The sequence below is a fragment of the Budorcas taxicolor genome, chromosome 4 (assembly GCF_023091745.1).
Source record: "Budorcas taxicolor isolate Tak-1 chromosome 4, Takin1.1, whole genome shotgun sequence".
NCBI classification, from domain to species: domain Eukaryota; kingdom Metazoa; phylum Chordata; class Mammalia; order Artiodactyla; family Bovidae; genus Budorcas; species Budorcas taxicolor.
In genome coordinates this window covers 111,591,308-111,609,195 of record NC_068913.1, presented here as the reverse complement: position 1 = coordinate 111,609,195, position 17,888 = coordinate 111,591,308, and the positions used below count along the sequence as shown (strand labels likewise).

The window sequence follows — 17,888 nt, the reverse complement described above, 5'->3', positions numbered from 1 at the left end:
TAAAAAGTCCTAGTGAGTAGAGAAGAAGAAAAGAATAATCAACAGGAGGGGTGAGGTATCAAATGTCAGAGAGGAAGCGATGCTCTAGATTGCTTTGCAGGATTCCTGCCTCTGCAATGAACTCCCTTATGCAAATCACATAAACCTGTTAGTTTTGGCTTCCTCATTAGTAAAATGAGGAATTGGGCTGGAGGTCTCTTGGGAAGTTTTTCAAGTTCTGGTAGAGCACACATACATATCTTTGTTTCAATCAAAATGCCTCATTTGCAAATCACACTGAAGCATGGTTATTTTCATCATTTTATTATCTTCAGCAAGTTATAAAATATTAGGCTTTGCTTTAATATGCTTATTTTTTTCTTGGAAAATTATCTTATGAAAAGAATTTTGGACTAACATTTTCAATAAAAATATATCATTTCTTATTCCACAATAGAAGTACAGGATTATTCCTAATTTGGGGCTGCAAACATGGGTCTGATCATATGTTATTTGGTACTAATAATTTTAGTATTTTTTTAAATCAACATTGTTGATTTTATATGTGAACTCTGAAAATTCTCGAGGGTAAGTTTAAAGTTAGATTTTGAAGTAAGCAATACCAGGAATATCTGTTCCTAAAGCAGTGACTTACTAAATATTTTTCCAGAATATGAACTAGCTGTCATTTGTGACTGCCTTGTATTTAAAGTAGAATGCTACACTTGCTACGCCTTCTCATTGAACAGATTCAACAGTATCTTGCAAGTAAATAAATTACACTGGAAAAAATTAATTAAATGCTGAAAGCGTGTATCTCCATAGACATGAAAAATGAGAATGCATTTCTTTGTTTTTCATAAGGTAAATTTCCTTCCAAGGCAAATGTCACCCTCAAATGTCAATCTACAAATGAGACTAAGTACCTGACTTTTTGCTACATAAAATGATGATACTTGTTATGTTTTTTATCTATACTTTTACATTGTTAAAAAAGTAAAGACCATGACACAAATGAACCAGTACATTTTCACCAACTCAACAAATATCAGACAGCTGCAAGAATGATCAGTAGTGATATTATCACCAGTGAGGTGACCCGCAGCTGTTACTGAGTTGCTAAGTTGTGTCCAACTCTTTGCAACCCCATGGACTGCAGCATTCCAGGCTCCTCAATTCTCTACTATCTCTCAGAGTTTGCTCAAATTCATGTCCAGACCCACAATTAGATATATACAGTCTATTTCAAAGTATCTCAATTCTAGTTTGAAATACAACCTACTTTTTAAAGAATGGAATAACACTAATTTCATTTCTCTTAATAACAAGACGATTTCAGGTTATACACAGCAAATGCATTTATTTTTATCTAATTGCACACAAGCTAAAGATGACAGCATATCCTTGCATATATATTTGCATGACAATTTAAATTATCTCTTTACTATGTGTAACTTGACTTTGATAGCTATTAAATCTATTTCTAAGAGATTTTTTTGATGTGGAACATTTTAAAAGTTTTTATATAATTTGTTACAGTACTTCTGTTTAATCTTTTAGCCTTGTGGGTGGAACCTGCACCCCTGCATTGGAAGGCCAAGTCCTAACCACTGGGCAGTCAGTGCAGTCCCTATTAAATCTATGTTTATATTTCTGGAGAAGGAAATGGCAAACCACTCCAGTATCCTTGCCTGGAAAATTCCATGGACAGAGGACCCGGGTAGGCTGCAGTCCATGGGGTTGCAAAGAGTCGGGCACCACTGAGCGACTAACACTTTATTAATTTACTTTCATTTACACATTACTCGATATAAAATTCAAGTAAATTAATGAGTGTGATATTCTTCCTTCTGATGCTAAACTATTCATATTTCTAATCCATGAAGCAGCCTCATGAAATTGTGCTTTAAGATAACTTTAAATAGAAATAAAACAAAGTCTAGAAATGTTTAACTAGAGAAACACTAAAATACTGAGTTTTTAAGACTCTTTTGGTACATCTATTAAGATATTCAATTTAGCAATTATTTCAACATTCTGTGGGCCCCTGGAGCACCATTCAATATGATGTATATAACAGAATCATACTCTGTTCAACCAATGAAAGAATCTATACACCATCAAACAGTAATCAATTTTCACTGAGGGAATAAATTAGGTCTGTACCATTTAGCACAGACATTAGTTCAGTTCAGCAAACATAAACTGTATGCTGGGAATGTGCTAATTAGCGGAATGCAAATGACAGCTAAGATGACTCTCTGCCCTCTCCCCTCCAATATCTTATAGTCTGCTATATTTTGGAATGTTTTGACAAATATCAAATATTTGATAAATAAATACCAGAAATATTTATTAGGTTGGTGCAAAAGTAAGTGTAATTTTGCATTGCTGAACTTTGCCAGTTGATAAAGGAATACATTCTTAAATAAACATATTTATGTTGTACAGCATTTTAATGCTCATTTCTTGCTTGTTTTTTTTTTGTTGTTGTTAATGACATTACTTGCTGTGTATTTTACACTTATTTATACTAGGGAAATGGTGTTAGACAAAAAGCAAATTTGAGTGATTTTTTTATTTGAGTTCAAAAATCGGTCGTAAAGTAGCAGAGATAACTTGCAACATCAACAATTCATTTGGCCCAGGAATTGTTAATGAACATATAGTGCAATGGTGATTCAAGAAGCGTTGCACAGGAAACAAGAGCTTTGAAGATGAGAAGCTCAGTGGCCAGCCATTGAAAGTCAACAACAATGAAATGAGAGGCTCATTGAAGCTGATCCTCTTAAAACTACACAAGACTTTGCCAAAGAACTCAACATCAATCATTCTGTGGTGGTTTGGCATTTGAAGCAAATTGAAAAGGTGAAAAATATCGATAAATGGGTACCTCCTGAGCTCACCAAAGGGAAAAAAAAATTGTCCTTTTGAAATACTTTCTCTTATTCTATCCAACAACAATGAACCATTTCTTGACTGGATTGTGACATGTGACAAAAAGTGGATTTTATACAACAACCGGCAACAACTAGCTCAGTGGTTGGACTGAGGAGAAGCTCCAAAGCAATTCCCAAAGCCAAACTTGCACTAAAAAAAGGTCACAGTCACTGTTTGGTGGTTTGTTGCCTGTCTGATCCACCACAGCTTTCTGAATCCCAGTGAAACCATTATATCTGAGAAGTATGCTCAGCAAATTGATGAAATGCACCAAAAACTGCAATGCCTGCAGCCAGCATTTGTTCAGTAGAAAGGACCCAAGTCTTCTCTGCAACAATGCCTGACGGCATATCACACAAGCAATGCTTCAAAAGTTGAACGAACTAGGCTACAGAGTTTTGCCTCATTTGCTATATTCACCTGCCCTCTGTCAACTGACTACCACTTCTTCAAGCCGTCTTGGCAATTTTTTGCAGGGAAAATCCTTCCACAACCAGCAGGTGGCAGAAAATGTTTCCTAAGAGTTTGTCAAACCCCAAAGCACAGATTTTTTTATGCTACAAGAACAAACAAACTTATTTCTCATTGGCAGAAATGTGTTGATTGCAATGGTTCCTATTTTGTTTGATAAAGATATGTTGAAATTGAAACTGAAGTTGCTCAGTCGTGTCCGACTCTTTGTGATCCCATGGACTGTAGCCTACCAAGCTCCTCAGTCCATGGAATTTTCCAGGCAAAAGTACTGGAGTGGCTTGCCATTTTTCTTCTCCAGGGGATCTTCCCAAAGATATGTTAGAGCCTAGTTATAATGATCTGATGCAAACAGCCATCTCAGTGGAAAAGACCCTGATTCTGGGAAAGATTGAGGACAGGAGGAGAAGGGGACAACTGAAGATGAGGTGGTTGGATGGCATCACCTACTCCATGGACATGAGTCTCAGCAAACTCCTGGAGATAGTGAAGGACCAAGAAGCCTGCCATGCTGCAGTCTGTGGTGCTCAAAAGAGTTGGACACGACCGAGCAACTGAATGACGATGTAATGATTTAAAATTCATGCTCTGAAATCACAAGTACATTTGTACCAACCTAATACATAGTATAATAGACTATGTTGAAAAAATGATGTGGTTCGTTATGGAAATTCAGAGAAATCTTGTTGGAAATCACATTTCAGCTGAATCTTGGAGGATAAGACAAATTGATCAGAATGATGGAGAGGGAGGATACTTTGAGTGAATGCAAGTTACAGAAGCAGGTCAGATACTCAGAAAACAGGACAGTTTGTATAGCGGAGCATAGAGTACAACATGGAAATGACACAATGTAGCAGCAGAGGTAATAGGAAGGGCCCTGTATCTCAAGCTAACAACTTAGACTTTATAGGTAGGCTCGTAAAGAGCTTTAAGCAGTGGGGTGATAGGATCTGATTTGCATTCTAGATTTTAAATTAGTAGAATGCTTTACAAATAGAATTCAACAAATGCTAATGAGATAGGTGAATCTGTGTGATGATACACTGATTCCCAAAATTTAAACTTCATGAGTGTATGTGTATGTATGTATATGTGTGTGTGAGGAACACAAAACACAACAATACAAGCATTATGCAAAATGAAACATCTAACGTAAACAGGAAAACATGGGTTGACATTCAGAAGTATTTCTTATTTCTCTGCCCAACTACACTGCTCTTCATGGAAATTCTTACTTATCTTAATGAATAAATACTGCACTGGGTTGAATTACATTTCTCCCAAACACATAACCACCAAGAACGTCAAAATGTGTCCTTACTTGGAAATAGGGTCTTTGCAGAGGTAATCAGTTCCTTCAAGATGAAGTCATACTGGGTAAGGGTGACTCCAAAGACTGATGTCCTTGTAAGACAGCCAAGTGAAGACACAGAGAGAGAAATACAGAGGGAAGATGGTCATGTAAAGGTACAGAGACGGACACACAGAGGCAAGACAGCCATGTAAAGATACCGAGACATAAACACATAGAGATAAGATACCCATGTGAAGATACAGAGACAGGCACACAGAGGGAAAACAGCCATGCAAAGACAGAGGCAGGCAGTGGAATGAAGCAGCAACAGGTCACAGTACACCAAGAACTGCTGAAACCACCAGACGCTAGGAAGACTGATGCTTACGCGGAAGCTCCGATAGTTTGGCCACCTGATGCGAAGCGCCAACTCATCGGAAAAAAACCCTGATGCTGGGAAAGACTGCAGGCAGAAGAAAAAAGGGACCACAGAGGACGAGATGGTTGGATGGCATCACTGACTCGATGGACATGAGTGTGAATAAGCTCTGGGAGTTGGTGATGGACAGGGAAGCCTGGCGTGCGGCAGTCCACGGGGTCGCAAAGAGTTGGACACCACTGAGCTACTAAACGCCACCACCACCATCAGATGCTAGAGGAGAGGTATGGGTCAGTTACTCCCTCTGAGTCTCCAGACAGAAACAACTATGCTAACACCTTAATTCCAGATTTATGTCTCCAGAACCATGAGAGAATAAATTTCTGTTGTCCTAAGCTATAGTTTATAGTATTATTTTACAACAGCCCTTGGAACCTAATATATACACACATGGCAGCATCTCCTGTCCAGGCTGCAAGGGCTCTAGGGGAGTCGACTGTGGTCCCAAGAAGAGGATGTTCCCATTAGCACAGCATGAAGAAGACAAAACACTGTCTCCGACTACTTGTATTTGGCATCTCTTCATATGCCTTCCTCCCCATCTGGCACTTATTTTCCACCTGGATTTGCACTGGGAAATATTTACAGGCTTTATTAGTTATTCATCCATACTGAATGCATATATAAAAATTACCTTGATTTTTGTGTACCCTGATTTCCACGGTGCTGCCTTACTTTTATGGAGACTCTGGTTAAAAGCTAATTCAATATGTGCTATAAAAAATGCTCACTACTTTAATCAATACACCATGCAAGGCTTTTGTAAGATGAATGTTTGAGTGTTTCAGCCATAACTGATTTTTTAAAGTTATTAGACTGAGACCTCTCCCTTCTGCTTCATGCAGTCCCTTCGGTACAGAGTAAGAAGATTAGCATCAGTGTTTGGGGAGCAAGCTTACTGAGTCAGAAGACATGAGGAATATCATTAAGTTTTTAAAATAACAGCATGCACTTGTTTCAACTAAATTTTAGGGGAAACCAAATGTAGAGGGAGCAGAATGATTTAAAATGAATCTAAATTCATTGAAGTTGGAACACATACTATCATCAAGACAAGTCAGGAAACAAAAACAGCAGAGGTCCTAGAGGCTTAAAAGCAGTAGCCTGGAACTAAGCTTCCTTCACCTGGAAGAGAGTGAACTTCTTACTTTCAACCTTAAGAAGCACCTAATTTTTCAGATGACAGAGTGATTGTGGAAAGACTGCAGAGAAGAAAGTTGACAAATACAACAAGAATTACAGTAGGTATACACTCCCACAGAAGCAGCAATCTATTGATGTTTCTTCTTCTCTAGTTCTGGCAAACTTGGAAGGAAAAAAACACCCCCATTCCCTAACCTGCAGGTATAAGACAGATCTCAGACAAATCCCCTAAGGGATTTCTTTTTTTTTTAAATATAAATTTATTTATTTTAATTGGAGGTTAATTACAATATTGTATTGGTTTTGCCATACATCAACATGAATACACGTGTTCCCCATCCTGAACCCCCCTCCTACCTCCCTCCCCAAACCATCCCTCTGGGTCATCCCAGTGCACCGGCCTCAAGCATCCAGTATCATGCATCAAACCTGGACTGGCAATTTGTTTCTTATATGATATTATACATGTTTCAATGTCATTCTCCCAAATCATCCCACCCTCTCCCTCTCCCACAGAGTCCAAAAGACTGTTCCATACATCTGTGTCTCTTTTGCTGTCTCGCATACAGGGTTATCATTACCATCTTTCTAAATTCCATATATATCCATTAGTATACTGTATCGGTGTTTTTCTTTCTGACTTACTTCATTCTGTATAATAGGCTCCAGTTTCATCCACTTCATTAGAACTGATTCAAATGTATTCTTTTTAATGGCTGAGTAACACTCCATTGTGTATATGTACCACAGCTTTCTTATCCATTCGTCTGCTGATGGACATCTAGGTTGCTTCCATGTCCTGGCTATTATAAACAGTGCTGCGATGAACATTGGGGCACGTGTCTCCTTCCATTCTGGTTTCCTCGGTGTGTATGCCCAGCAGTGGGATTGCTGGGTCATAAGGCAGTTCTATTTCCAGTTTTTTAAGGATTCTCCACACTATTCTCCATAGTGGCTGTACAAGTTTGCATTCCCACCAAAGTGTAAGAGGGTTCCCTTTTCTCCACACCCTCTCCAGCATTTATTGCTTGTAGACTTTTGGATCACAGCCATTCTGACTGGCATGAAATGGTGCTTCATTGTGGTTTTGATTTGCATTTCTCTGATAATGAGTGATGTTGAGCATCTTTTCATGTGTTTCTTAGCCATTTGTATGTCTTCTTTGGAGAAATGTCTATTTAGTTCTTTGGCCCATTTTTTGATTGGGTCGTTTATTTTTCTGGGATTGAGCTGCAGGAGTTGCTTGTATATTTTTGAGATTAGTTGTTTGTCAGTTGCTTCATTTGCTATTATTTTCTCCCATTCTGAAGGCTGTCTTTTCACCTTGCTTATAGTTTCCTTTGTTGTGCGAAGCTTTTAAGTTAAATTAGGTCCCATTTGTTTATTTTTGCTTTTATTTCCAATATTCTGGGAGATGGATCATAGAGGATCCTGCTATGATGTATGTCGGAGAGTGTTTTGCCTATGTTCTCCTCTAGGAGTTTTATAGTTTCTGGTCTTACATTTAGATCTTTAATCCATTTTGAATTTATTTTTGTGTATGGTGTTAGAAATGGAAGGCCCAGAGATAAATTCACACACCTATGGACACCTTATCTTTGACAAAGGAGGCAAGAATATACAATGGATTAAAGACAATCTCTTTAATAAGTGGTGCTGGGAAAATGGCCAACCACTTGTAAAAGAATGAAACTAGAACACTTTCTAACACCATACACAGAAATAAACTCAAAAGGGATTTCTTAGAAGATGAGAAAAATCATTCCTTTTCCATGGGAGTGATGCAAGCCTAGTTTCTCCTTGCTGGACCCTGGCAGGACTACTATTTTTAAAAGGGCAAAATATGAGTGTTTCTGATTGAAATTTTCCCTCTCAAAGATCCACAATTTCCTATCACTGAAACCTTAAACAAAGCCCTTGAGACAAATCAATGGTCCAATAAATGAAAAAAATAAAATAGAAAGCCATCTAAGGGTCCACTGTAGTCTGAATTCCAATACAGATAAATTTGTAACACAGTAACCTTGGAAACACTTCCGTTAATAAATATGTTTAACACATAATTTTCTTATTACAGACATGTATTTTTTCTTGGAAAAAGACAAGTATATTTTACATTCTTCATACATAGATGTATAAGAAATAATGGGAACTGGACATTAGTTAGAAAAATCACCTGGTTAGAAAAATAACTTGGAGAAGGAAATGGCAACCCACTCCAGTTTTCTTTCCTGGAAATCCCATGAACAAAGGAGCTTGGAGAGCTACAGTCCATCATGGGGTTGCAAAAGAGTAGGACAAGACTGAGCGACTTCACTTTCACTTTTCACTTGCATGCATTGGAGAAGGAAATGGCAACCCACTCCCATGTTCTTGCCTGGAGAATTCCAGGGACGGGAGAGCCTGGTGGGCTGCCGTCTATGGGGTCACACAGAGTCGGGCACGACTGAAGCAACTTAGCAGCAGCAGCAGCAGCAGCAGCTCTATACCATGAAAAAATCTTTATAGCAATTCTATTGAAATAGCCAAAAACTGGAAACAACTCAGTGTTGATCAACATGAAATGAATACATAATTGTAGAATAAGCATACCACAAAATAATATTCAGGAAAATAAACAAATACTTCAGATAACAAAATGGGTAATTTTTCACAAATATTATTTTGAACTAAAGAAGTCAGAAGGGAAATAATGTGTATGTTATCATTTCATTTGTATGAGAATTTAAAATTTAAAAAAAAGACAGAAAAAAACCCAAAACAACCTTAATCTATGGGAATAAAAATCAGGTGAATTTAAGTAGTAGTAACTTAGACTGGTTCCAAATAGGAAAGGAGTACATCAAGGCTGTATATTGTCATCCTACTTATTTAACTTACATGCAGAGTACAGCAGGAGAAACACTAGGCTGGAAGAAGCACAAACTGGAATCAAGATTGCCAAGAGAAATATCAATAACCTCAGATATGCAGATGACACCACCCTTATGGCAGAAAGCGAAGAGGAACTAAAAAACCTCTTGATGAAAGTGAAAGAGGAGAGTGAAAAAGTTGGCTTAAAGCTCAAGATTCACAAAACAAAGATCATGGCATCTGGTCCCATCACTTCATGGCAAATAGATGGGGAAACAGTGTCAGACTTTCTTTTGGGGGGCTCCAAAATCATTGCAGATGGTGACTGCAGCCATGAAATTAAAAGATGCTTACTCCTTGAAAGGAAAGTTATGAGCAACCTAGACTAGCGTATTGAAAAGCAGAGACGTTACTTTGCCAACAAAGGTCCGTCTAGTCAAGGATATGGAGTTCATTCATGGGGTTGTAATGTCGGACATGACTGAGCGACTGAACTGAACTGAACTCAGAGAAGGTTGATGGCTGCTTCTGGGATGTCAATATAATTCGCTTATTGAGCTGGTGAACATCCCATCGAGTTTTTGTTAAATTTGGGAATAGGAAAATAGCAGTGGTAGTGAGCCCTTGTTGTACCACCAGGATGTCTGGTTTCCCTTTCAGCTCGAGCACTCAGGCTATACATCTTTGGGCAAAATTTAACCCTCATAGTTTGTCGCCTAATAGACACTCAGTCAGATGAGTCGCTCAGTGGTGTCCGACTCTTTGTGACCCCATGGACTGCAGCGTGCCAGGCCTCCCTGTCCATCACCAACTCCCAAAGTTTACTCAACTTCATGTCCACTGAGTCGGTGATGCCATCCAGCCATCTCATCCTCTCTCGTCCCCTTCTATTCCTGCCTTCAGTCTTTCCCAGCATCAGGGTCTTTTCAAATAAGTCAGCTCTTCACCATCAGGTGGCCAAAATATTGGAGTTTCAGCTTCAGAATTAGGCCTTCCAATGAACACCCAGGAATGATTTCCTTTAGGATGGACTGGTTGGATCTGCTTGCAGTCCAAGGGACTCTTAACCGTCTTCTCCAACACCACAGTTCAAAAGCATCAATTCTTCAGTGCTCAGCTTTCCTTATAGTCCAACTCTCACAGCCATACATGACCACTGGAATAACCATAGCCTTGACTAGATAGATGGACCTTTGTTGGCAAAGTAATGTCTCTGCTTTTCAATTTGCTATCTAGGTTGGTCATAACTCCTTCCAAGGAGTAAGTGCTTTTTAATGTCATGGCTGCAGTCACCATTTGCTGTGATTTTGGAGCCCCCCAAAATAAAGTCTTTCACTGTTTTGCCATCTATTTGCCATGAAGTGATGGGACCAGATGCCATGATCTTAGTTTTCTGAATGTTGAGCTTTAAGCCAACTTTTACACTTTCCTCTTTCACTTTCATAAAGAGGCTCTTTATTTCTTCTTCATTTTCTGCCATAAGGGTGGTGTCATCTGCATATCTGAGGTTATTGATATTTCTCCCAGCAATCTTGATTCCAGCTTGTGCTTCTTCCAGCCCAGCGTTTCTCATGATATATCTCAGTAGATACCACTACTGGATCAATTGCTTCTTTTTCTCTCACACCATGTTTATCTTATTCACTGTGATACTACTAACATTGAGCATATTTCATAATCCATGAAGATTGCTCAATAAATAATTATTAATAGAATAGATTATACATAGCATGTTTCCATGGAGACTATTACTTCTTTTTCACTTGTTGAAAGCTGAACATGTTTCTTAGAAAATATGCTATGCAGACAAAAATATCATATATTTTTTTAGTCCTCCCATCTCGATGCTGACAGCTAGAATAAGTGTGAACCCAGAGTTCTGTTCTTCCCTAATCTTCCCAGGTAGGTCAGTGGTAAAGACTCCACCTGCAAGGCAGAAGACCCGGGTTCATTCCCTGGGTTGGGAAGAGCCCCTGGAGGAGGAAATGGCAACTCACTCCAGTATTCTTGCAGAGTCAGACAGAATTCAAGGAATAAACACACACACATAAGAAATGATTTGGTCATCATTATAGTTACTAAATTCATACAGAGGTAAAATTTTTATATAGTTTTTATTATAAACTATCAAATGTTTGGTTACTTTTAATTAAGGTTTTCCAACAGGATATTTGGATTTTCTGATTGCAGTTAAGCTTTTGTTGTTATGGGTCTGTAGGCAATGGTGGGGGAAAGTCTAGTAGGAAATTCCTGCTTGAAGCTAATCTAATTCCCTATGCTGTGTGTATCCAGCCTCTCCTTTCCCAGCCAATTAGAACAGGAAGAAAAGCTTCCTGGGAGGAGCAGACCATTTTACCAGACAATTCATATTCTAAAGCTAGTGTTAGGAGGAATTCCCTGGTGATCCATTGGTTAGGACTTGGCACTTTTACTGCCAAGGACACGGGTTTAGTCCTTGGTCAGAGAACTAAGATCCTGCAAGCCACACAGCACAGCCGACAATAAAAATAAAGCCAGTGTCTGCAAATCCTGTGTTTGCCAACTGAATGTGTACTACCCACTAGCCTCAAAAAGCCTCAAGTAGTCTTTACAGTAATTGTGTGTTAGTAATGCCTTCACAGAAGCAAATAGGCAAAGATCCACCTTTTCCAGAAGAAGCTACCATCAACCTCGGGCCTGAAAGGAGTTCCACAGATAATGTTTAGAAGAAATTGAGGTCACAATCAAGAAGATGAGTGGGCATAAAGATGAGGACAAGAAGGCTAGGCAGACAAGGCTGTTAAGAAGAAGAAATGAAGGTGTACAGTGCAGCACATGGAACTCCACTCAGTGCTCCCTGGTAAGCTAGATGAGAAGGAAATTCAACACAAGAGGGCATATGTGCGTACCTATGGCTCATTCACTGTGCTATGCAGCAGAAGGTAACACTGTAAAGCAGCTATACTCCCACATATATATAAAATAAAAAAGGAGGAACAAGAGGAGGAGAAAAGAAGCACCCTTAACAAAACTGGCTGAAACAGACAGTAGAATGACAATCCCATACATTGAAATCATAGACATAGATGTGATGACTAAAAAAAATACAAAAAGATAATAAGAAACACAACTACAGGGAAAGAAACTCTTCGGGTAACCAAGTAAGTTTTTTAAAGGAACAAATAAAACTTACACACATATAAAATATAATTGACATCAAAACTCAGTGGTTGGTTTCAAAAGAACAAAAGGTGAAATTGAAGAGAACCAGAAGGAAGTTCTTAAGACTACTTTCAAAATCTATTCCAAAGAGTCAGAAAGATGGAGAAAAGCACAGGTTTCTACTTTTCAGATATTTCATAAGACTTCAAGCATTTTTATTAATAAGCTTTGCTGTGTTAGTACACTTAACAATAATCATTTCCTAAATCCTCTACTAAAGGTATTCTTAGTTTATTCTTATACGTGTGTTTGTGTAAAAATGTAAATATATATTTAAAACATATGACCAACTTTATATGTTTTTAATATAAAGATACATGGCAATTTACTGTCAGAGAAAGCAACTAAAATAATTCAAAATAATGAAATTACCAAGTAAATGAAGATGGCAAAACTCCACCACCAATTTCCACAGGATGGTACTTACAGTAAGAACAGCCATAGACCTCAATCCTGAGCCCAATGCGGCCTTCTCCATTCCAATCCAGAGGCACAAAGCGGACGTAGCGGGCGATGACCGGATGCTGTAAATCGTGCCGGACAACACTATCAGAATTGACATTCCCAGGAAATGCCTGGCAAAAAAAAAAAAAGAGATATTTGAAAATTAGAGGAAGATACTTTAGAAACCACCATGTACTCTATGTGCTAATATAAACTTAAACTGTATTTGCAATGGAAGTATTTTATATTCTCTAAACCATAAACAAATCGAAAAAAGCTTCCATACTTTCTTTATTTGAAAAACAGGGCCAATTTTAAATGCGAGCTAGGACAAAGTTTCCATGGGTTCTTGCATATATGGAAATGCACACACGTGTTAAAAGAATGAAACACTCTGACATACACTGTAGTATCCAGTAGACAATTATGAGTTCTATTATTTTACATTTAAACTATGCAGTATACATTTTTCAAAACACACTCCAAACATATTTCTTGCTTTTTAAAAATCTTCTCTTCATGCCTATCCATGGCATCATCAGAAATTTAAAAAAAACTTTTCGACATTGAGTTTGGCAAAAAGAGAAACTGAATACACTGTGCAGAGATCAGGGCCTTCTACATTTCATTAGCATAACTACATGTGAACGTATTTATTTCATATGTCTTATTCATGGAAGATTTTGTCAAGAATTGTTTGCCACAATTACTTTATGTTGAAAAGTCATATTGTCTATTTTTTATGGCAGAGAACAAAAGGATTTTCTTTGGTCATAGCCATCATTCCTCAGCAAACATTTATAAAACATTTATAAAACATTTACTGCATAATAAGCATTAACACAAGGTAATATGGGAAACCCAGGAGTAAGGAAAGCCACCAATGCTACACTCAAAAAGAGTGTGCAATCTAATAACAGGAAAATGTCAATATAAAATCATAACTTAAAGTAAAGAAGATTTAAAGCAAGAGACCAATAATATTTTAGAATATGTCAAATAAATGAGAAATACATGTGTAAGCTATTTAAGACACGTTTTGTTGTTCTTGTTTAGTTTCTAAGTTGTGTCTGAGTTGGTGACCTCATGCCCTGTAGCCTGCCAGGCTCCACTGTCCATGGGCTCTCCAAAATAAGAACACTGGAGTGAGTAGCCATTTCCTTCTCCAGTTTTAAACACGAGCTGCCTTAATTTCATATACACATTCTAGCTGTCCGTATCTTAAATAACTTGAGTTTTTGGAAAGCTATATTCCACATGAGATCCTCTTTTATATTTTTAAAACAATGTCTTAAACATTGAAATAAAAAATTTAGAAAGAACACTGAACATTTTAAGTCATAACATGATACAATATAAGCACTATATTACATGGCCAATCTGCTGCATTCTTAACTGATATTTTGAATTTGTTTCTACATTAAATCAGGAGTTTTATCTCTTTTAAATGTATCTTTTACAACAACTTTTAAAAGACATAAAATTATTATGAAGCAAGTAAAAAGATACTTTCAATAAAGAGTATATAGTAGCTTTGAAACAGAAGGCTCTGGTTTAATTGCACACAAATACACGTATGCAAAAAGGTATGTTGAAATATTTCCTCAAGATTTAAACTACTCTTTAGAACATTCAGTCAGCTCCAATAATCTGCAAAATGGGTAAGAATCTGTGTCTGTGTGTGTGTGTCTGTGTGCACACACATGTGCCAGTGTTCAGTAACATCCTACTATTTGCTACCCCATGGAACATGGCCTGCCAGGCTTCTCTGTCCATGGGATTTTTCCAGGCAAGAATACTGGAGTGGGTTGCCATTTCCTTCTCCAGGGGATCTTCCTGACCCACGGATGGAACCTATGTCTCCTGCACTGCAGGTGGATTCTTTACCAGCTGAGTCAGCAGGGAAGTCCTAATAGTCTATAACATATACAATTGCATGCTTCGGAAACTGAGATATTCTTCAATAATGATCCCTACTGTGTTCTCCTTGGTTTTCCTGAAGCTGCTGTCTTAGCTAAAACGTTCACTCAGGTTTTTATCATTCATAAGATCTTATGGAAAAAATCCAAAATCCAAACTTTTTGGCCATACTATCACTGCCTTTCAAAACAACCACATCCTCTTCAGTTCTTCATTGGACAAAACCATTTGAGCTTTAGATCTTAAATTTCAGCACATAAATAGACATTTTTTTTGCATCATGCTGACAACATTTGATCAAGGTAAACAGATTTCTTTTTTCTTTGTAGGTATTTTTTCTAGCCAGCTTTTAGTTTTACACAGAAGCCACAAATTTATTTTATTAAACTGTGGCTCCATTTTAATATCATTATTGGTTGTCCTGGCTTCAAAAGCAATACCAGTGAGAATCCCTGAATTAATTCCCTGAGTGTATATAGATTAATCTAAATACTATCTTAAATAAGATTCAACAAAAGCCAGCCAACAATTTTAACTTAAGGATCAATTATATGCTTAACATATATAGCTATAAGCTTCCCTGGTGGCTCAGATGATAAAGAATCCGTCCACAATGTGGGAGACCTGGGTTCGATCCCTGAGTTGGGAAGATCCCCTGGAGAAGGGAATAGCAACCCACTCCAGTATTCTTGTCTGGAAAATCCCATGGGCAGAGGAACCTGGCGGGCTAGAGTCCATGAGGTCACAAAGTCAGACACGACTGAGTGATTAACACATACACACACATATGCTTAACATGGTGCTAAGTGGTATATGAATATTAAAAACAACACAGACAGCTAGTAACTTTCTTAGAAATCTCTTTCTGAGACATTTCTAGTCTGATGAAGCCTGAAAACAGAAAAAGAAAAAAATTGCTCTGTGTTCTCCTGTTTTTCCCAATATTTCATTTCTGACACCAGACGTATGGGTTTTCCCACACACCAGGCCATTCTCTGTGGACACCAGCCAGCCTTCCATACCTTAACTCAATTCTAACACTATCTACCAGGAGGTAGATTCAGATCCCACAGGTGAAGGGCTGATTTCCTCAAGAGCACCTCCAACTTCAGACGCCAATCTCCAGCCCAGTTTGTCACCCATGCTTCTGAAAGACCATACATTAGAGGTCCCCATGACCCCCACCTTAGGTTCAACTGCTTGCTGAACAACTCACAGAACACAGGAAAACAGTTTACAACCTAGATTACTGGTTTATGCTGAAGGATTCAACTCAGGAACAGATGGAAGAGATGCATAGAGCAAGGTGGGTGAGAAGGGCTGCAGGCCCACTCCACATGTACCACCCTTCTAGCACCTCTATTTATTCACCAAGCGTTCTAAACTCCTGAAATTCTTGATTTTTATGGCAGCTACTGTGTGCATTTGTGATGATCAAATCATTGGCTACTGGAGACTGAAATCAATCTCTTGCCATGCTCGCCTTCTCAGAGGTCAGTTCAGTTCAGTCTCTCAGTAATGTCCAACTGTTTGTGACCCCATGAATCGCAGCATGCCAGGCCTCCCTGTCTATCACCAACTCCCGGAGTTCACGCAAACGCATGTGCGTCGAGTTGGTGATGCCATCCAGCCATCTCATCCTCTGTCATCCCCTTCTCCTCCTGTCCCTAATCCCTCCCAGCATCACAGTCTTTTCCAATGAGTCAACTCTTCACATGAGGTGGCCAAAGTATTGGAGTTTCAGCTTTAGCATCAGTCCTTCCAAAGAACACCCAGGACTGATCTCCTTTAGAATGGACTGGTTGGATCTCCTTCCAGTCCAAGGGACTCTAAAGAGTCTTCTTCAACACCACAGTTCTAAAGCATCAATTCTTCGACACTCAATCCAACTCTCACATCCATACATGACCACTGGAAAAACCATACCCTTGACTAGATGGACCTTGGTTGGCAAAGTAATGTCTCTGCTTTTGAATATGCTATCTAGGTTGGTCATAACTTTTCTTCCAAGGAGTAAGCGTTTTTTAATTTCATGGCTGCAATCACCATCTGCAGTGATTTGGGAGCCCCCCAAAAATAAAGTCTGACACTGTTTCTGCTGTTTCCCCATCTATTTCCCATGAAGTGATGGGACCAGATGCCATGATCTTCGTTTTCTGGATCTTGAGCTTTAAGCCAACTTTTTCACTCTCCTCCTTCACTTTCATCAAGAGGCTTTTTAGTTCCTCTTCACTTTCTGCCATATGCGTGGTGTCACCTGCATGTCTGAGGTTATTGATATTTCTCCCGGTAATCTTGATTCCAGCTTGTGCTTCTTCCAGCCCATCGTTTCTCATGATGGACTCTGCATAGAAGTTAAATAAGCAGGGTGGCAATACACAGCCTTGACGTACTCCTTTTCCTATTTGGAACCAGTCTGTTGTTCCATGTCCAGTTCTAACTGTTGCTTCCTGACCTGCATCCAGATTTCTCAAGAGGCAGGTCAGGTGGTCTGGTATTCCCATCTCTTGAAGAATTTTCCACAGTTGATTGTGATCCACACAGTCAAAGGCTTTGGCATAGTCAATAAAGCAGAAATAGATGTTTTTCTGGAACTCTCTTCCTTTTTCCATGATCCAGCGGATGTTGGCAATTTGATCTCTGGTTCCTCTGCCTTTTCTAACACCAGCTTGAACATCTGGAAGTTCATGGGTCATGTATTGCTGAAACCTGGCTTGGAGTATTTTGAGCATTATTTTACTACCGTGTGAGATGTGTGCAATTGTGGAGTAGTTTGAGCATTCTTTGGCATTGCCTTTCTTTGGGATTGGAATGAAAACTGACCTTTTCCATCCTGTGGCCACTGCTGAGTTTGCTGGCGTATTGAGTGCAGCACTTTCACAGCATTATTTTTCAGGATTTGAAATAGCTCTACTGGAATTCTATCACCTCCAATAGCTTTGTTCATAGTGATGCTTTTTAAGGCCCACTTGACTTCACATTCCAGGATGTCTGGCTCTAGGTTAGTGATCACACCATTGTGATTATCTTGGTTGTGAAGATCTTTTTTGTACAGTTCTGTGTTTTCTTGCCACCTCTTCTTAATATCTTCTGCTTCTTTTAGGTCCATACCATTTCTGTCCTTTATTGAGTCCATCTTTGCAGGAAATGTTCCCTTGGTATCTCTCATTTTCTTGAAGAGATCTCTAGTCTTTTCCATTC

General features: G+C 38.7%; 1 protein-coding gene across 1 annotated transcript in view; it reads right to left on the bottom strand.

The window, feature by feature from the left end:
* Positions 1-17,888, bottom strand: part of CNTNAP2 (contactin associated protein 2) — a 1,656,810-nt gene that overhangs the window by 1,342,427 nt on the left and 296,495 nt on the right. Inside the window, exon 4 of the mRNA XM_052638430.1 lies at positions 12,751-12,898. Within this exon, the coding sequence (XP_052494390.1) occupies positions 12,751-12,898 (148 nt within the window). The remainder of the gene's footprint in view (positions 1-12,750; positions 12,899-17,888) is intronic.